We start from the raw sequence: 21,964 nt of genomic DNA, 5'->3' as shown, positions 1-21,964 counted from the left end.
GGAAATATATACAAGATCTCGTAATTTGCAATTTTAATCTATTTGATGTATATTTTACGTGGACATGAATGGCATATAAATTTATTTTCATCCAAATGAGTAACCAATTCTTTCACCTAATTTATTGTGCATTTCATTCTTAGCCAATGATGTGAAGTTTCAACATTTTACAAATACAAATTCTCTGAATATCTTTGTAATTTTTTTGGTTTAATTTTATATTATGTTCTATTTTGGTACTAACACATTTTAGTTACAGCAACTTTATAGTATTTTGTACATAGCAAGGAAATTGATGCTTATAGGACTTTTTTTATTGAAGTATAGTCAGTTATAATGTGTCAATTTCTGGTGTACAACACAATTATAGGATATTAAGTATCTGAAAAAACTCTAAAGGCATTTTTGTCTAATTGTAAATCACCATTTATCAAAACAACTATCAGTAATCCTATTAGAATGCTCAGTAGCAATAAACTAAATTTGTAAATTAATTTGAGAGGTGACTTCATTTCTTAATATTATTAAATATTCCCATATAGGAACATGAGATAACATACACAGGCTTAAATTTATACATCTGCATTAAATGATTCAGTTTTCTCCCTATAAGCTGGGTGTCTTTCTTATTAGGTGAAAATCTTGGTATTTTATAGTTTCCTGATACTGTTAACTAAATTTATATTCATACCAACATATTAACCGATAATTTCATAAAGGAAAGTTTCAGGGATTTTTTTGTATATTTATCTAGCATTTGGAAACTAAGGTTGATTCACTAGATTTATTTTTATCTGATGCATATTTACCATATATGTCATCATATCACCTTCAAATAATAATCTTGTCTGTTACTTTTCAATGTTTATATGAGATTTAATTTTTTAATTATTAAATTAGCTCATTTTTCTGTAAGTGTTAAGTGGAGTGATGACAGAAAAATCCCTGTATTCTTCCTGATTTTATTTGGAATGCCTCTAAGACCACAATTATTTTATTTATTTCCTATTTAATAATTCTTAATATTTAACTTAATGTAATATTTATTATTTAATTCTTTGTTTAATATTTTAAAATTGTTATTTTAATAATTATTAAGTAACTATTAATTTGTAAATATGTTTTACATATATTTCAGTAGTTTTAATTATAAAAAATGGTAAACCTGGTTTTTATTTAAGTTAAATAATTATGCTATTTATTACTGACACATTTTGGCTTTGTTGAAATAAATTCAATAGGTTTTAGTCCTTGAATATAATTCCTAAATTTATTTGCTGATTTTTTTGTTTGCAACCGTTGCATTTACATTCATGTGTGTATGTTCTTTTGCGGGGTTATGTTTTATGAGGTATTGATATTGAGGTTTGCTAGCTATCTAAAACGAATGGGAAACCATTCTATATTAATCTATATTCTGGAATAACTTTTAGAATATAAGAATTATTTGTGCTGTGGAAGAACATTTAAAATGACAACCAGTTTTAATAATTCTTTTACTACATTTTTACCTTTTTCTCTTTGGGTATGTGCTTAGAAAAATGGTTCTCAAAGTATGATCCTGGACAAGTAATATTAGAACACCTGGGAGCCTGGTACAACAAATTCTCAGACCCTATTTCAGACCTATTGAAACAGAAAGCCGGGGTATGAGGACCATCAATCTGCAGTTTAACAAGCCCTTCAGGTGATTCTCATACATGCTTAAGTCTGAGAACTATTGGCTTAGATTTCCTTCCCCTTCCTCTTCAGCAAATTTCAGCTCTGTTTATTTGGTTGGAAGGGATTCAATTTCTTCCATTTTGTAAAGTTTACTGGCATAAAAGCAAATGATATACTCATAATTTTAAAAAATATTTCCCACAGTTGTGGTTCTACCTTCAAATATACTATGCTGTGTACTTATTTCCTTTCGTTAAGGAAAAAAAAAAATCTTGGACAGTGACAACAGCAAGACGTCGGAATAAGAATTTTCAACCATCATCTCCCCCTCTTCCACCACCTCCCCACAAGAACATGCGTTTTTGACACTCGGGAACGACAGTACCTTTGTTGGGAGTCAGGGAGTCCAGTGGAGAAGTTCCAGCACACCACTGGAGCAAAAAATCCGAGAACAGATCCACTGAAGAGGGTAGGAACACTTTTCCCTTTACCTCCCCAGAGTGGCACAGCTCAGTGCCAAGACCAGCCCCACTCAGCCCGAGGTCTCTCCCAGGGGGGCAAGTGGGAACGTCGTGATCGTTAAGCTTCTCAAAGCTCGCAGCACGCTGCCCAACAGGCCACTTTTTCCTTGCCTCATCAGGAAGACCGAGGGTCTCAACACAGCCGCGTGATTAGAAGACGCTGGGAGCAGCTGCGAGAGAGGAGGACTCCCAAACAACAGGGCTTGCAACTCAACAGCGGAGCAATGGAGCCTGCAAAGCCCTGCAAGGTCTCCATCGGTAGGCCGGCCCCCGAGCTGCCAGGGAAGCCTCCATGATGATTCCTCCCGGGCACCCGGCCCTCCAGGCGCCGCTCCCTGCGCGAGGTTCCCGCGCGCCTGACCCCGCCCCGCGGCCTGCGCCCCGTGCGTGCCCCGTGCGTGCGTCCCGCGTAGGAGGGCAAGCCTCTGCGGGCCGCCGCTGGGCATCTGCAGATCGCTGGCTCCACTCCGGCGGGGGGATTGGGGTAGGTACCCTAATTTGAGTATTTCAGGGCGCTGCCCCAAAGAAAACACGCAGGAGGCTCTCAGCACCTCCTTAGCTATGCTTTTGGGGCTGGAGAGAAGTTTAAAAGCGTAAGAATTCCTCCCTCCACCTTTTCAAAGACCTAACAAGAAATGGAGAGTGGGTGCGTCTATAGACAAGTTCTGAGAGAGCCTCAGAATCCCTCGCTGTGCTGACAAGAGAGTTAAGACTGGAGGAGGTGACTGCTTCTTCAAATGCAGACAATCTATGGATCCTGAAGTTGCTCTGTAACTTGGCTCCAGTTCCTCTTACCTACGGTCCTAGCGGTCCTGTCAGCAGACAGGGAACCAAAGAGGGACATGCATGTCCCTGCCTCACCCAGAAGACGCCCGCTGACATCCTACCTGTTGACCACTGAGGATACTGAAGCACATGTAACTGACTCAGTTCCAGCCCCTCTCAGCTGCTACCGTCTGGTAGTGTTTCCACGTTTTGAGGTTTATGCTTGCCAAGAGTCGTTTGTGTTGTTTCCAGCACTGTTTATGCCAATTTTAATTTTTATTATAATCATGTAATTTAATTACATATTATATAAATGGAAAATATGATTACAAAAAAGCATTTTATATGAAAACAAAGATGACTTGGGAAAAGTTAATGAAAGTGTAATTCTGAAATTGCTATAGAATTATATGTAAGAGAGATCGTTACAAAAGGGTTTTTAAATTATTGTAAAAATCTAGAAGGATTTATAGTCATATTGCTTCACAAGTATCTTTTGAGGTTTTATTCCACTTAAAAGAAACTAAAAATGGAAATCACAGATGGTTTATTATGGAATGTGATTTATACGAGCAAACTTTGTAGAACCCAAGTCAATGACCCACATTCAAAGAAATGACATTAGCTGGGCTTATAAGGGAAGATAGGTCAATTCAGTTATGCTTATAGGTTTTAGGTTAAAGTGAAATAATCAGACTTCATGTGTATCATTTTTATGACACTTGTTTTATCTTTCAATTAATATCTAACTCACCTCTGGTAATAGACCTGCTGTACATAAGTTGGACTACTTCATTTTCCTGATTATATTCATTGAATCATTCAATGCCTCTGAAAAGGCAAACAGCAAATGGTGGCTTCCAAGAGTTTTCACGACAGGGCAGCAGCCACCTCTGCCACTACCTTTTTTACCATTCGTGCTCACCTCTGTTTATGTTCCAGGCATACTGACCTTCTGGGTCTTTGACGACACTAAGCCTTTTCTCTCCTCAAGTTCTTCACATACAGTCATACCTGCTTGGTGTGCTCTTTCCCTGTCTTTAGTGTCCAGCTCACTTACCTGTATTCATTAGATCTTCCTTTAAATGTATCTTCTTTATATAGGCCTTCCCTGATTATGAGATCTAAAGTTGTTGTCTCTTATTCTAGTTCATGGTAACTTTTGTTTTCTTTCACAGTATATACATGATTTTCCAAAAAACTTGTATGTACATTTCTTTTTTTAATGCTGCTTCTACCATTAAACTCCAAGTTCTAATAATGTGGTGATCTGTCTCTTTAATTCATTCCTATAACTCCAGGACGCAACCTGAGGTACTTATTAGCCTTTTTGTTTATTAAGCAAATAAGTGAGGAATCAACTATGAGGATAAAATTAACGGCATATTTGAATTTGATGGCGATGCAGTGGGTGAACAATTTTCTGTGATTTTTGAGGGATTATCTATAGTTATCTTGAAGTGCAAAATCAGAATGAAGGGTAGCACATAACATTTTTTATTATTAATTTCTGTAATCCATATTTCTCACATCCAGCTGTTCCATCTCTCATAACGATTCTCTCTCACCTCACTATAATACAAGTTTAATAATACACAGACTTCTTCTGTCTTGCTCACTGCCAATCCGCAAACAGAATCTGGCACATGAGAGGCCCTAAATAAATATGCTTTTATTGAAGGATCACCACTGTCAATGAATACCTATTTTCAGAGGTAATTATGATTTCAGGATTACTTATTTCTAATTGTTCTGGCTGAAATCGAAAGGTATTACAAAGAAAGAATTAACAGAAACTGTCTAGGTATTTGCCAATTTCCCTTTTCTTCCTTGGCAGTCAAAATTCCTTTCCCAGCTTCCTTACTATTAGCTGCAACAAGTTGATTAAGATGGCCAATGTGTTACATGTTAAACACTTTCCAGGCCTGGCCCATTAAAAAAACAAACAAACAAACAAAACACTCCAATACTTCACTCTCTTTCATCACCCAGCTGTTGAATAAAGTCGACTCTGGGTATCCAGAGGAGAATGGAGCCACAAGATGGAAGAAGCCTGAGTCAATGACTGACCAAGAGGAGCAGAGCCTCTCCCCAAATGTCAGCCATGCTGTCCTAACATGTGAGAGAAGAACTAATTTTTAGATGTTGTCAGACCACTAATATTTTGAAGTTGTGCCAATAATCAACCCACTCTAATACAAGAGTTATATCATAATGCATATGAAAATTATATTTATCCATATATTTCTGACCCTCACAGGTTTTTCTAAAAATTTGAAGCAAGGTTTTATATAAAGTATAAAGCACTTAACAATCAGTATATGAAGGGCAATCATTGAAATAATGAAAACTACACTAATAGTAGAGTCAAGCTTTGAGACCTCCTTGTAACTACAGGCAGTAGGGTTCCCAGAGATAATTTAAAATACAAATTATTTGCCATATTAAGCGTTCTAATGCTGGTGATAGCAAAAATGTTGAAATGTCCCCCTTAATTTTTAATGTCCAATTCCACTACTTCTTATATATTCAGGAATAGCTTGATAAAGGTGATTCATTTCATTTTGTTGATTTCCAGATCCACTCATTAGGGCAAAGGAATACAAGTTGCTAAGTAGAAAGCAGCCTAACTGAGTCACAGCCAAAGCTTGAACTCTCTGTAAGGTCTGCTGCCGGGATTGTGCCCGAGTGCTGAGCCTTTGTGTTGCTGGGGCAGAGGCAAAGATTTCAGGGAGGGATGCTCTCCCTCTCTTCACACCTCTACTTCTCATGTCATCCTCAGTGAAAAAGGCTCCACGTCCAATGGAGCAGGACCCTTCTAAAGAAATCTCAGTTAAAATCTACTTTGTTTAATTCTGTTCTACATCAAAATCATAAAGGAATGCTATTACATATTCTTTTCTTAGGTCCTGAGCCTTGCATTTCAAATTTAGTACTTTAATACATCTAGCATCTGATGTAAGGCAGAGTTCTAAGAAAATTTTCTCCCCCAGGAAGCTGGTTTTTGAATACATCAACTAAGCACCATCATTTCTCCACTGAGATTTTGGGTCACATCTATACTGAGTTTCAGTATGTGTCTCTCTACTTCTCCACTGATTCTTTCATCTATTCATTCATTGTATCATTTTATTATAATGATCCAATTCATTTGTAGCGTCTCTGATTTGGTAAAACAGTTCTCCATTGCTTTTTATAAAATTAACTTAGCTACTTTGTTATATATATTTTGGGAAAAAAAGTTTTTCAAATTTGTCATAAAATCTAGATTAAATCTAGTGTAAATTAATTTGCATATTATATTAAGCTACCCCATCTAAGAATAGAAATGTCTCTATTTTGATCTTTCACATCTTTGTAGAGTTTCAATATTTTCTATATATAGGTCTCATATATTATTTATTAATTTCTAGATACTTCCAATTTTTGATTGCTGTTTTTGTAAATTTACTGATATTGCTGATAGAATATTATTAAATATTTAAGTTGATTTTATATTTGACAACTAATACACTTTTAGTTGGGTTATTACTTTTTGATCCTATGGGGTTTTTTTGGGTTTTTTTTTCACTCTATATTGTTTATTTTCAAATCTCTTTATAATACCTGTATAAAATCAATTCTGCAATAGACTTGATTATTTTCAATAGTCCAGCTTTTTTAAAATTTCATTAATATACTCTAAAAATCTAACATGCTTTTTTGATCTTGTTATTCTTTGCTGTATTTCCTGTCTTATTTCTATTATAGCTTTCCTTCTAATTCCTTTATGTCTTAGCCATTTCTCCTTTGCCAGCATCTTAAGTTTTGTAATTAATATTTCTATTTCTTCATATCAGGGTTTCTCAGCCTCAGGTCCATTGACATTTTGAGCTGTTTAATTCTTTCTTGTGGGTTTGGGGGGTTGTTCTAGGACCTGGAAGTGTTTAGCAGCACCCCTAGCCTCTACCCACTAGCTGCCTACAATCTTCGGTCAGCCATGGCAGTCACAACTGTGTCCAAACATTGCCAAATGTCTCCTGTGATGGACAGGAAATAACTTCAGTTGAGGACCACTGGAAATTGATCACAGCCATATAATAAACTGAGACGTATTTATTCGATAAAACCTACTGAACCTAAAATAAGAACGCTGGTAAGCTATGATGTTTCAGCCTCGGGCGGCTACCTTACCCTCCAACGCCATCAGCACTACAGTTCTCCCAGGGTGCGGCAAGTTATGAAAGTAAGCCACCTTACTGTCAGGGGAGCTAACGCGATTTGCTAGGAAAACTCCAAGGACCAGAGAGGTATCTGAAATAACAGTAATCTCTGGCAAATGAGTAAGAAAAGTCAGTGTAGCAGCTCGCTTGATTTGTGAAACTGATTAAGGCAAGAAACTAACAGCCAACTCCCCAGATATTAAATGGGAGATCCATAAGCCATAATAGGCCTTGATTAGCTGCCACATATTCCTGGCTGTCTGAAAGGCTACATGCATGTGCAAGGCTGCATGTATGTTCAGAAAAGACCCAAGAGGGCTCTAGTGAGCTACACATCCTTGGCTAAGTGGGAGGCCTTGTACATGAGCAGAAGAGACAAGAGGGCCAGCAGGATTAAAAGCTGAATCAGATTAATAATTGCCTTCACTTTGTATGTGTTCCCCAATGAACACAAAGATCCAGCGGCAAAAGGATGAGGACTTACTATCTCAAGTCATTTAAGCACAAACTTTGGTCAAGCCTGTTGACACAGAAGTAACTCCTAGAGGCCAGGATAAATATAAAAGCAGGAATAAAAAACAAAAACAAAAACCCTGAGGCATCAGCATTAATCCACACAATTAGTGCAAAGAAATCCCTAAACAAACGCCAGAACTGCAACCCCCATGGGAGAATCCAAATCCAGATTTGTTACAATGTATTACATAATATCTCCAGTTTCCAACAAAAAAATCAACAGACATAAAGAGGAATAGGAAAGCATGATGCATACTTTGGAAAAAACAATGTCTCTAATGGATTATAGATGCTGGACTTCAAAATAGCTATTATAAATATACCAAAAGTACTGACGTAAACTATGCTTAAAGAATAAAGGCAAGCATAACAACAATGACTATTCAAATAGAAAATACCAATTAAAGACCTAGAAACAGAAAAAGACAACCAAATAGAAATTCTGGACTTAAAAGTACAGTAACCAAAAAAAAAAAAAAAAAAAAAAAATCACTAAAGGGACCCAGGAGAGTGGCATTAATCATGATATCCAAAGACAGGAAGCAATCCAAATGTACATCAACTCGTGAATAAACAGTCTGTGATATATCCATATAGTGGGATACTACTTAGCAATAAAAGACATCCAGCATTTATGCAGTTAATATAGGAGAACCTCAAAACATTATGTGAGGTGAAAGAAGCCAGATGCAAAAACTACATATTATTTCTTTCATATGAACTATCCATAAAAGGCAAATTTTAGAGGTAGAAAGATCAGTTGTTGCTTGGAGCTCGGAGAAGGACCCAGAATTGACTACAAGTGGGCATGACTGTTCTTGTCTTGGTGATGAAAAGGCTCTAAAGTTGGATAGATTTATTAAAATCATTAAAAGGTTTACTTAAAATGAGTGACTTATGTTATGTGTTAAGTTATTTGCCAATAAAACTGTTAAACTATTGTTACTCATATTCATATCAAGTATAAATAGGATTTTTATGGATCAAACGCATTACATTTTTCTTACAAATAGTAATAATCATTTTCATAGTGTTAGCAGTAATTGTATATTTAGCCTTCATTATATATCATTATATAAGGCTTTTTAAATGTATAATCACATTATTTATGAGACAGAAAATAATAACCATCATGATACAAGTCATGGACACTAAGAAGAAAAAATTGCTAAATGACTCTTACCCAGGTAGCTTGAATCCTACTTTCATAGACTCAACCAAAGCTTTTTATAGTTTGTTAGTTGTGTGTATGTGTGTGTGTGTGTGTGTGTGTGTGTGTGTGTGTGTGTGTATGAGCGTAAGAGAGAAATGATAATGACATAAGTTAATATTGGGCGAATATCTTCAATGGAATGTAATGCTGTAGATAATATATTTTAAGACTTCATAATTACTGGGTAATACATATACATGTATATAAAATCACTGTTAAAATTATTAATACCTTAGGGATTAAAATTTCAATAACTTTTAATTGCCAAATGATATTTTAATTTCGTTCTCAGATTTTAAGAAATTAAGTGAAAAGTTATCCTTTTGACTTATTAACCACTTGAGAATTGTAGCAGCATTTTTCTTAGACTTCAGACCTAACCATAAATTTAAAAATAATGTCTATGTGTAAAAACCTAATAGGTTATGATAGTATAATATAGATCTCAAAATAAGATAAAATTTGATGTACTGTTTTCACATTTTTACTAATACGGAAATGTAGCTTATAGCTACCTTATAAACCATTCTAAGCTTCACTTTAGTAACATAAATGGTCAAGCCAATTACAAAAAATATAGTTTCTTTCCTTTGTTTAACATAAGAAAAAGAATTGCTGATCCTCTGACTTGAAATAAATTCATAAGCTTTATTATTTCCCATTAGAAGAGGTATTTTGCTAACACAAAGATAAAATAAATTATTTATAATCTGTAAATCTTTATAGTTTAAGAGTTTACATCAGTGATTATCCAGGACTGATAAAAAAGAACAGTTAGTGGAAAATCTTACCACGCCAATGGAAAAGTAATTATTGATGATACTGTAAGGCACTGGGTCTCCCTTCTCATCTTTGTCATTAGGTATGACTTCAAACTTCCACCTGTCCAACATGATTTCTGTGCTGTTTTCAATGTCTTTTAAGATTTTCATCAGATTCTCACCTTCATAACCTAACGGGGAAAAACAAGTATCTTGAGAAAATATATAACTAAATAACAAAAGCTGTATTTATATATGTTTAAGTATATGAATGCATATCATTCTAAATCAAAATAAATCATTTTTACAGCAAATTCTGACACGTTTAAAAATTAACCATAATCTTATTATACTCATGCCAATTTATTTTTTTAGCTTTAATTTCCAACTCATATTTCTCTCCTGTGGTGCAAATTCTCAATATAGCCACCTGCCTGATGAACCTCTCCACTGCACACCCCTTACAGAACTTTTTAAATCAATGGTCTCAAAATGGAATTCATGACCCGCATCAGTGTCATCCTCCTGTGAACTCTCCCTCTGAAAGACAACACCCTCCACCCTGAAGCTGAAGGAAACCCTGGATGCCATGTTCATCTCGTCCCTTGATTCCACGCCCTCTGCAGGTTTTATATTTGATAACACTTCTTTCCAGAAGCCAACCTCCCCAAATAATGGCTTCTACACAAACCTACAGAACAGAGTTCTCAAAACTAGCCTTGCCTCAGAACGAGTACACTGCACTGGAGTTATCTGCACCTTTCTCCCTACAAGCTCCCTTTACCAAGGCTGCCCTACAGTAAAGGCTCAACAAACACATTTTTCAAAATAAATCTACTATAGATAGCCCCCATGCCCGAAAGAAAGTTAGCACTTAATACTATATTTTCTCTTAAATCTATCTATAGATATCTAACATTATAGTTAACTAAGACCATAGCCTGATCCTGTCTGTGTTACTTAAGTGTTTGCTTTTAACCTTTTAAATAGTTTCCTCCTCTGTAAAACTTTAGGTTTGTTCTAAGAATTAAATGAGGACAAAAATGAGAAGATGCATAAAAAGTCTTAGTACATGAGACATAAGGCTGGAAAGTTGTCAACAATGTAACACTGATGATAAGCACCGAATTTGATATATGATACTAAGTTAAATATCTCTCTAACTCTATATGTATGAAATGATATTTTGAGTTAGAACAATGTTTTTCTAGATTTTTTTCCTGTGCCCACCTTCAGTCTATATTTTAATAATTTGTTCATCGAACAAGTAAATGCCAGAGGCTATGAGTCCTCATTAGAGGTGCTAGCACACATAACATTGGGAAACCTAATTGGATTAAAAGAAAAAAGAATAGACACTGTAATGTGCCAACATTTTCTAAAGATGAATAAATTACATTTATGGTGTATTTGTTGAATTAACTGTTAGACGGTTGAGAAAGCCAGAAACTAGAAATATCTGTCTTACAGCCTACCATTACTTCTTACCTCACACAGGTCTAAAAACTAATTATGCACTATTTAATATACAACAGTAAAGAGTACAACAAACAATGATTACATGGATATAAACATTAAAAGTATTTAATATTATTTCTATAGAAGTCACATCATATTTTATAGCATAATTCAAAAATTATGAACATATATAAGATGCATATAATTATACTCAGTGATTAAGCGTTGAATTGTTTAAACTACAAGACTATAATAATTAAGTATACTTATTTTTCAGATATTTCTTAGTTGTTCTACCCTCACTCTCAATGTTTATTTTTTCTTAATTTTTAATTTCTTTTAAAGCCTGTCAAATAAATCTTATATATCCATGTTTCCCTAATGAATTGAATAAAAAATAGTTAAATATTTCCACCTATTTTGCAAAGTCTACTCCTGTTTGAAAATAAGTATAATGGTCTTCAGGTATAAAAAAATTTACATATATTAAACTAATACTATATAATATGGAATGGAAATGTTGTATAATATATAATATAATATACACATGCTCAGCAGAAATACGAGTAAATGATAATGCTTTAAGACAGACATGGAGCTTGTCCTCAGCTATGTCTGTGGTTAATAGCAGCATGGTTCAACAAAACACTGGAAAAATGTAGGAATGACAACTGACCAAGATAGAACATAATAGAAATGAATTTAGTGAAAATTAATTAGCACAGCTAGCTTAAGGAGGGTCAGTCAACTTCAACTCGTTACCATTTGGGTATGTTCTCCAAGTTTTTATGGCCAAATATGAAAAAGCTTAGTATCAATCAGCCTACTAGCCAAGTAAAAATGGAAAGAGAGAGGCAATAAATCTATTTAGAGAATCATATCTGCAGGCCAGAAGTAATTCACAGAGGTGAACAATTCCAAATTGTAGTCCCCATTTAACAAATATCTGCGCTTTATTCGTTTCTATTTCTCTATACTCAAGCTTGTTAAATAGTAATTCATAACTAGAAATAGGATTCCTGAACTCAGAAGACCATATTTTTTAAAAGACAAATTAAACTTACTAAATATGCAAACAAAAATTTCCAGAAAAGGATAATATTTTGCTTCCATTTTTTTGCTTTAAAGTCTATAATCACTCTAGGCTAAGAAACAAAATGAAAACATAAATAGTATTTATCTTTAATTTAATGATACACTGTTATAATGGCTGAATCTATCTAAAGTCATAGAAACTTTTACACATCAAATCATGCAAAGGAAAACAACGAAATATATTTGTAAGAGTGGGCTCCATCTAAAACTCTGTCCCTTACGCCCTCACTGTTCACAAAACAGCATTTTTCTGCAATAATCTTCAGACTTTTATTAGACTAACTATTGCCAGAAAAATTTTATAAGAATGTAAATTGTTTTTATTCAAATACCCTAGGTTATACTACATTTGTACAGTGTTAAATTTTCAAAATATGGAGATACACTCACAAAAAATAAGCCAAGTCAATATATTCCAGTGACATTAAGTGAACTAAATGATTATCAGTTGAATAAAGTACTTCCTTTCCCAATGTTAAGCATAATGATAAATCGTAGCATTACAGAAGACTCAGCACAGACACTGGGCAAACAAGTTGATAGTCGCGTATGAGAAACTACATGGCAGGAACTATTATTTTCTTCAAATTCTGACGAGGATTGAAGGACACAGTTGTTTAAGCAACTGGCTCAAGATTACATGCCTGACAATAAATAATCCCACCCCAGAGCATGTTTCTTTATTAGTAAACTCTAGCAAACGGTACGTCCATTATCCTAATTGCTCACCTTGGGCATCTTGCAGCCTCCCTTGGTACCTCACTTTCCCAAAGCCCCTCTCCAGTCCCCTGGCCAGGTCTCTCAGTCCCTCCCTGAAAAATGTCACTCCAGTTTGTCCACTTGTCTCATTTGCATCACCAACCCCGTGACCCAGTCCCTTTATTCTCTAATTACAACTATGAGTTCTTGTTTTAAAAACTATGATTCTCCACTTTTCCACATTTTCATAACAGTTCTTTAAACCCAAAGTTAATCTGTTTTTTAAAACATCAATGTCAGTGTCACTCTGCTTTTGAACTCAAGAGTTGCACTCTCTGTTTCAAAGTCAATCATGGAAAATTTTACCATGACAACCAAGACCCTGCCTTATCTGGCTCCTGATTCTTTCTTCAATGTCTTATCAGTCACCTCCCTCACTCCAAACCTATCCACCACCCCATGACCTCTTCTAAAGTCACATCAGCCTTCCTTCAGTCCTTACAGAGAGCAATTTCTCCTTCATATTTTACATTCAGCTTAAATGTTACTTCCTCAGAGAGGCACTCTTAACAATCTAGCTGAATAGTTGCTCTCTGTTTTTTCTCTAAAAATACAGTCTGTTTGAGCCTTTCATAGCCTTGTTCTCATTTTGTAATTATATATTTCATTGTTCACTGATTTATTGTCTGTGTACTCAATGAAAATGTAATCTCCAAAAGGGAGGAGCCCTCTGTTTATTTTCTCACTCTGTATCTAGCATCTTGAACACTGTCAAAACATGCCAGACACTCACAAAGAGTTCATCATCAATGTACACTTGACATACTACAATCCATGTGTCTTTGGCCACAGATAATAATATCTTCTGAATTGTTTTATAAGGAAATAATTACGAGATATCCAAAATGGAAATTCCATATCAATTTTGAGATTTAAGCCATTTGCTTATTTGGAACTGAAATAAAATAACTTTTTTAAATTTATTTTTTACTATTATTTGGGAAGTGGAGTGGAGGTAATTAGATTTATTTTTTAATGGAGGTACTGGGGATTGAACCCAGGACCTTGTGCATGCTAAGCACAGTGCTCTACCACTGAGCTATATCCTCCCCTCCCAAACTAAAATTACTAATTTTCAAATATTGAAAATATTTTGCAGAGGAATATACAAGAAGCCACATGCATGATTTCCTTTATTTCAATCAATGTGTGTGTATATATATATATATATATATAAACACTGGCAAATATGGGCATCTCATAAGCAATGTTTCATTCTATCTTTAGCTAACTTTAGATTCTATACAATTTAACTCAATATTTTATAATTTTCTTTTGCTAAGTCATATCCTTAATGAAAATTACAAATATATCAGATACCATGTTTTTAACTGGGACTCAAATTCTGTCATATATACATATGCATATATACATCTTAGAGTCACAAGTTGCCCAGTACTCATGGAAGAATTGTTCTCAAATTTTGTTGTAAATCATAGTTACCCATGGAGTTTATTTAAAAAGAAAATCATCTGACCAGGTCCCACCCCCAGAGGATTTCCATTCAGCATATATGAGGTGAGGTCAGGCCACTATATTTTTAACAAGCTCCCCAAGGATTTCTGATTCACATTGTCTTAGTAGACACTTTTCAAACTTCTCTAAGTGAGTTTAGATGCTAAAAATATTTAGGATTCAATTCTTCCTTCTTTGAGCAAAATATGGTTCTTGGTTATCTTCAGGTAAGTAGAGCTTATTAATGACATTTCAAATTATTTTCAGAGCTCTTCCTGAAGAATTTTCCCCTAACTCACCGTTATGTCTACACTGTTCCATTTTGAGTTCCTTGATTATGTCAACTGTCTTCCTACCTCTGGGCCTTTGAACTTGATGTTCCCTTTGCCTATAACATCCATCCCCAGTTCCAGAGGGCTCTGTTATTATCCACCCATTATGGTTCTCTCTCTGTCATCTTGTCAATTCCTAATTGAGGCGGGTCGTTATGTTATCAGCTTACTTGTCAGAAAGAAGTCTCACCATTTACACATGACTTTGTATTTCACTAGAATTTAAGGCCCCTTTGAAAACAGACCTTGTTTTCTATTCTTAACCTTGTATCCCAAGTACAGAACATGCCACCTGGTGTACAGTGGGTCTCAGAAAATCTTACATCTTATATTCATTCCTGGACAAATCATTCATTAGTTTTTCATTTTTTTCCCCTTTTATTTGTGATTTTTCCACATAACTCAGAGATTAAAAATCTGAACATTAATTGAGAGTTAATCCATGCTTATCTCACGTCTTAAGTTGGAAACCCAAAAACCAGAGAGGTATGGAAGCTTGCTTGCCCCGTCAAGAGTATAATTAGCACTCACAGTCTAAGGCTTGGCTCACTATTTCTCTTTCTAGCTCAGATTATTGTTCAAAATTATATCCTATATATTTGACAACAATTACATTTGCTAAAATCATATGCAAGCTGTCATACAGTGAAGAAATGCTGGATTTAGTTTTTTGGGGGAAGGTGTGTTCTGCATCATTTTTCTGTGTCTTAAGATTTTTGTTGTTGTTTTAGCTATTTTATTTTACCTCCTCCCCATCGCAGGCATCTTGCTAGATCATTGCCGGTCCCAAGAGGCAGAATAGCCACTGGAGGATGCTTGACTACGTTAGCCTTTTCTGTAGAATTGAAAAGTTAAAATAAACTTTTGATCACAGATAGAACAACAATAACAAAAAAAGGCAGCTTGGCAAGAAATGAAGGCATTCCAATAGGTACTTATAAACAAAAAGTTATATTTTATAGATATATACAATTATAAATTATGATTAGTTTGGGTATCTTTCTAACAATTTATAAAACAAATAAATGCCCTAAGTCACAAAGTGACAGGAATTTTCAAGACTTATACATGAGGAAAGCATTTTAAATACATTAACACAGTTAAAAACTATGGGGAGCTTGATTAAATTGCACTGAAGTTCTCAATGGTGCAGGAATATGCAACATAGGAATACACACACAGGGACGTCACCAGAGTGCAGGAGTAGGTTCCTACATGCAGTCCTTTTGCAGTATCAACTCGAGGTGCATTCTACTTCAAGGGATAGAATATTTTGAAAACAGTCAAATTCTAAAAGCTAGTGAAGTACTAATCTTGGTTGTGTTGTTCCCACTCATGGTGCTGCCAGAGTCAACAACATACAGGCTGGATAACTCTGATGGCACAAGGTTTTGACTGAGATTCATCTTTACATAATGTAGCTTTTGGGTTCAGTAAAGCTATCTGTCACTGAAATTCCACCTGCTTTTGTTTAAATCATAATATGCCTTGAATGAATCTCACAAACCTATATTACTTTTTATTTATTTTTTCTGCCTTCTCAGCCCCTCAAAATAAGTAGATGTCTTTGTATAAGAATGGGGAGGGAATACACTACTTAGAGATGTGCCAGGTATTATTGTATTGTATTAGCCAAGGTCTAGACTTTGGGAGTGATGCAAACCAACAGTATTCTACTTTCTTCACTATAATTCTCTCAAGTCCTCAGCTACTATTCAAAGCAACCCTTTAATTTTTTGCAATTCTTGAATTCTGGTTTTCTCCTTATATATAGTATATTAATACTACTAATATTGTTCATGGAAGTCCAAAGAATACAATTTTCCCTGTTTTTTTTAATGTTAATAGATTAAAGTCATTAGATGCTTAACCAACAGTGTGCTGACAAATGTTTTCATTTTTAATTTAACATTTTTGAGGGTACGAAAGGGTAGAATATTCTCAACTGCACTAACTAAATAAAAGTTTGCTTCAATATATATAGATAGCAAAACCTCTTTTGAATCAATTCTTTCCTTTTTGTAAAAGGGCCTGTTTTTAAAAAAGAATTGATGAATGCACATTTGGAAATACCTGAGGGTTTACTAAATTCCATGAGAAATGAATGAGAAAAGAAGGATTTCTAGATAATTTTAAATTATTTTGTCAGTTAAAAATCTGAAATATAGAAGATTAAACTAAACCAGTAAACAGTGTGCAACCTGCCAGACATCTAATTATACCACTGTAGTGTCCAAAGATATGGATGCATTAAATAAATAGAACACACAGAATTTAAGGTTGCCCCTCTCACCCAACCAAATTAAATATGTCTTCATTACCTATGCAGTCCAAAATCCACCCGACAGTTCCATCTCCACCACAGGCTAACACTCTGAAATCAGGAACATCACGGAAAAAGTTTAACCTGAAAGATAAGCATGTTACAGCGCATGATTGATATTTCAAAAGTAGGACATTTTTAGTTTTGTACATTTAGCATTTCATCTAGGGAAAATTTTTTATTTTCTTGAAAAATATTAAATTCTTACCTAGAATAAAATCCTAAGATAAAGGTACTAATACGTGTATAAATTTAAACATTGTCAATGTATTCTAGATTCTATAATAAATATATATTTCTTCTCTTATCAATTCTAAAGTTAAAAAATAAGACTAATACACTTTAATAATTTTGCTAAGATATTTCCCAAGTGTGATCTGTATACAGTTCACATAATCCAGAGTGACATATATAAAGCTGTTCCATTTAATAATTTTTATTAATCAAAAATTCTTTTTTGAATAATTATTTAAATGTAACTATAAGGTTGGTAAATATATCTTTAAGAGTTTTCTGCCTTTTCCATTACTGGGAAAAATTGATCAGGCTGCACTTGGGGTTCTAGCCAACTGTTTTCAGTGTTTCCTTCTGACTTTGAATCTGCAAATAGAAGCCAAGCTTCCCCTTGCTTTTGACCTGGAGGGCAGCGTGTGCCACCCCGAACACTCAAGACTAATTGCTGGGTCAGCTGTGATAAACGCCCACCGCTTCTGCTGCGACTGCATGCAGCGTGCTTGTTAACGGAACCCACCTTGGGGAGGACTACAAAGGCAGGCAAGATGGCCAGCTATACAATCATAAATGCCTATTTTCTTGCAAAAAAAGAGTTGAAACAGGACAGAAACATTTGGAATGTGTCTCTTCACTTTTTTTGCCCCAGAGAAAATGATAATAATATAATATAGTCGGCCCTCCATATCTGCAGGGCCCAGTTCTCTGGATTAAACCAACCAGGGAACAAAAATATTAAAATTAAAAAAAAAAAAGTCCAGAAAGTGTCAAAAGGCAAAAGTTGAATTTGGAGTGGCAACTATTTACAGAGCATTTATATTGCATTACGTATTACAAGTAAGCTAAAGATGATTTAAAGTATACCAAACACTATGCCATTTTATGTAAGGGACTTAGAGCATCTGAAAATGTTTATTTTTGTGATTGTCCTGGAGCCAATCCTCTGCAGATATCAAAGGACAACTGTATGCGGTCATCAAGAAAGTTTTCTATATGTTTACATATATAAATGTACGTGTAAACTGGATCACATACATATTTTAAACATAAATGGGGTGAGCTATACATCCTTTTAATTTATTGAAGTGCATTATTTTGACTTAAAAGTGTCAGGGATCTTTCCACGTCAGTGGATATATCTGGATTTATAATTAGTGACTGTGTTCATAGGGTGTATATTCTACAATTAAATAAGTCATTCCATGTACTTTAAAACTAGTGTTTCATTATCACAAAAAAATATTGCAGTTAACAGTACTTGAAGTGCATTTATGTGAACACGCGCATTATGTCTGAAGGCTAATCTTCCAGAAGGGAAATGTCCCACTACATCACGTTATCCTCTGAAGGGCTCCCACTGTACAAGGTGTGAGTGTACATTTCCCCGAAACTCCAAAACACTACACACAAACCACTTTATGATATTTCTTCAAAAATAGCATGGCGCCATTACTGTGAGATTACACTCCTCTGTATACTAGTGGGTTGAGCATATTTTTGTAAGTTTACAGAACATGTGGGACCTCTTTTGTGAACTGCAGCTTCAAGCCTTGTACCTCTTTTCCATGAAGTGTCTTGTATTTTACTATTATCTTATAAACTCTTTACATATTATGAGTGTTATTTTCATTTAAATTAGCATCATTAGAAAAAAACAATTTGTTAATATAATACAAACAGTGCATAAATGTAATAGTAATGTACAAAAATCAACTAAAACCCCACCCCTTGATAATACGAGCCACAAATATTTGGAGCATGAAATTTTCATGTATTTCCTCATGTACTGTACTGTGGTTGTTTAACATTTGTTAGACATATTGCAATATTTTCTTCCAGACTACAGGTTAGTCTGCTTATATTATATATAATAAACACTTATGTATCAACTGCCCACCCCAGAGGGTAGAACTTTTCTAGTAACTCACGTGTAACTCAGTTTTCTTTCACTAAAGCATCTCCTTCCTCATTGACAAAGGTGAGCATTATTCTAAATTTCAGGTTATCATATGCATGCCATATGATATTTTGCTTTTTCTTCTTAGCATTGTGACTAAGGCTCCTCCATGTAATCACTGAATTTCCATCCATGTACAGTTGAAGTTATTTTTATTTCTATTGTATATACTACCATTCATGTGAATGTACCCTTTTAAATCCACGTCAATGGACATTTAGATTGATTAGTTTTATGCTCTTATAAAAAATGCATTACTGGACACACTTTCCAGTGCTCATGGACAATGACTACTTTTGGAGCAGTGCGTACTTATATGCAATTTTACAAGATAATGCCGATCTGTTTCCTAGAGAAGTTATACCAAGGCGTTTACCCACTGGGAAGGCAGAAAACACTGTGCTCAGCCCCTCCTAACACACTTCTTAATTTCTAATGTCACACTTCTGAATTTTATGTATTTCCACATTTGTGAAATGTCTTTTCATAACTTTTGTTTCTTTTCTCTACTTTTCTTGTTGATTTGTAAAAATTCTTGACATGTTCTTGATTTTAACTCGTTTTGGTTTGTTTGGTTTTTGTAAGTACCTTCTACAGATGGAAAAGTTTTTATTTTTTTAATTTTACTTTCCTTAATGTGTATTTTAATTAAGAAGATTTTAGTTTTAATGGATACAAATTTATCAATTTTTTGATAAATGGATACCACTTTACATCTATTTTTTAAAGAAATATTTATTTCCTCAGAGGTCAGAAAAGAAATCATATATACTCTCTTAAAATTTCAGTTTTACTTTTTTACATAGAAATTTTATGTGGTGATGCAAGATATAATGGTGTCAGGTATTATATCGATGATTGAGTGGAATATATAGTACTTATAAAATATTCACTGTATTCTCTTGTGGCGGTGTCAAGAAGGGATCCCTTTCTTTCCTTTCTTCGCTGTCTTCCTTCCGCCCTCTGCCCTCCCTTTCTCTTTCTCCATTCCTCCTTTTCTTCCTTCCTTCCTTCTTTTCAGCTGTTGTGTACCAATTTTTCTCTTCATTTTGAAATCCATCTTTTCATGTATTGGATAATTCAACTTTCTATCATGCAAATTCTCCATAAAACAAATTTCCATATATGGGTATTTTTCTTTTTGACCTCTATTTTATTCATGAACTTGTCCATCTCTGCATGAGTATCCCACTCATACCATGACTATAGCTGCATAGTTGTCCACACCTCATTGGGCATGAAAAATCTTAGCTACCATTTCTTCTTTGCTTTTTTATATACGTTTTAAAGTTAATTTCTCATAGTCCATGAAAGTAAAAATAAAAACAAAAAAAATCACAATTTAAAAAAAAATTAGTTATACAGATCAATTTTAGGAGAAATAACATCTATATGATGTTACTGATTTCCTCATCCATGAATATATGATTTTTAAATTTACTTAGATATCCTTTAATATCAATAAATTTAAAAATTTTTCTGACGTAGGTCTTACATAAACTTTGTTAAATTTATCCTTGGTTGTTTTATAGTTTTTGCTGGTATATTAAATTTTTTAATTATTTATTAAAATTAATGTTTTCACTGCAGACATATATATATATATATATTTTTTTTTTTTTTTTACTTTTATGTATTGGTCTTATAAACAGCCAGTTTACTCTTGTTTCTTCTATTGCCTGTATTTTGTTTGTAGATTCATTTGCATTTCTATGTAAACAATTGTACCATATGCTTTAACAATGGTACTATTAGTGTTATTCAATCCCTAGAAGTGTTATTTCTCTCCCTATTTCGTTGTTCTAGCCAGAGCTTCAATACTGCGTGGAATTAGAGCATTCACAGAGAACATCCATATCTTGCTCCTGGATGGAATACTTCCAGAGTTTCCCCACTTCAGATGATGTTTGTTGTAGGGATTTTTATTTTTCTTCTTTTCTGAATGACACCATTTATAAGGTTAATAAAGTTTTCTTTTCTTCCTGTTACACAGAAGTAATTTTTATTATGAATCAGTGTTGTTTTCTGTAATTTTTGAGATATTGATATGGTTGATCTCATTTAATTGGTAATGGGGGTATACATTTATGTATTTCTACATTATTAAACCATTCTTATAATACTTTCATATACCTAAATTGGACACTGCTTATTAATATTTTTATAGACAACTGGGTTTGGTTTGCTAATATTTTATTTATAAGTTTTTCATCTATATTCATGAACACAATAGACTTACTATTTTTCTTCATGCCATCTCTAATTTTTTTATCAAAATTATTCTGCCTCATAAAATGAGTTGCAGAGCATGCCCTTATCTTCCATTTTTTGTAGGCATCAGTATAATTTTCGAAGTTCTTTAAAACTGGTACACTTACATGTCTATCCAGTTTCTGGTGAGTCTTTGATTTCTTTTTTTAAAATTAAGAGGTATTAAATAATTGTTTCAGTTCCTTTAAAATTATTGGAAAAAAAATTCATGTTTTCTAATTCTTCTTAAATCAGTTTTTACCATTATATGTCTGCATTAATCTATCTCCTAAGTTTTCAAACATCAGATCATTGAAGCCTACAAAAGCTTTTCAAATACGTCAGTAACTGAAAAGTTTACCACAGAGCTTAAAAGTTGACCATCACTGTTTCTGGTGAAACCCTAACCATCCATGTGACTCACCATTGCTCGTCTACTCCATGAAGATGTTTCATCTGTTATT

The 21,964-nt window shown here is 34.1% G+C and overlaps 1 protein-coding gene across 7 annotated transcripts in view; it reads right to left on the bottom strand.

Moving 5' to 3' along the window:
* The window catches only part of DGKB (diacylglycerol kinase beta), a 637,574-nt gene that overhangs the window by 314,197 nt on the left and 301,413 nt on the right, over nt 1-21,964 (bottom strand). For all 7 annotated transcript variants that reach the window (XM_064487528.1, XM_064487529.1, XM_031454980.2 and 4 more), the window contains 3 exons: nt 17,061-17,146; nt 15,485-15,574; nt 9,671-9,831 (listed from right to left, as the gene is read on the bottom strand). In XM_064487528.1, coding sequence (XP_064343598.1) covers nt 9,671-9,831; nt 15,485-15,574; nt 17,061-17,146 — 337 coding nt within the window. The remainder of the gene's footprint in view (nt 1-9,670; nt 9,832-15,484; nt 15,575-17,060; nt 17,147-21,964) is intronic.

The sequence above is a fragment of the Camelus dromedarius genome, chromosome 7, assembly GCF_036321535.1.
Source record: "Camelus dromedarius isolate mCamDro1 chromosome 7, mCamDro1.pat, whole genome shotgun sequence".
Taxonomy (NCBI): domain Eukaryota; kingdom Metazoa; phylum Chordata; class Mammalia; order Artiodactyla; family Camelidae; genus Camelus; species Camelus dromedarius.
The sequence above is the reverse complement of the archived record's forward strand: the minus strand, read 5'-3'. Positions and strand labels throughout refer to the sequence as shown.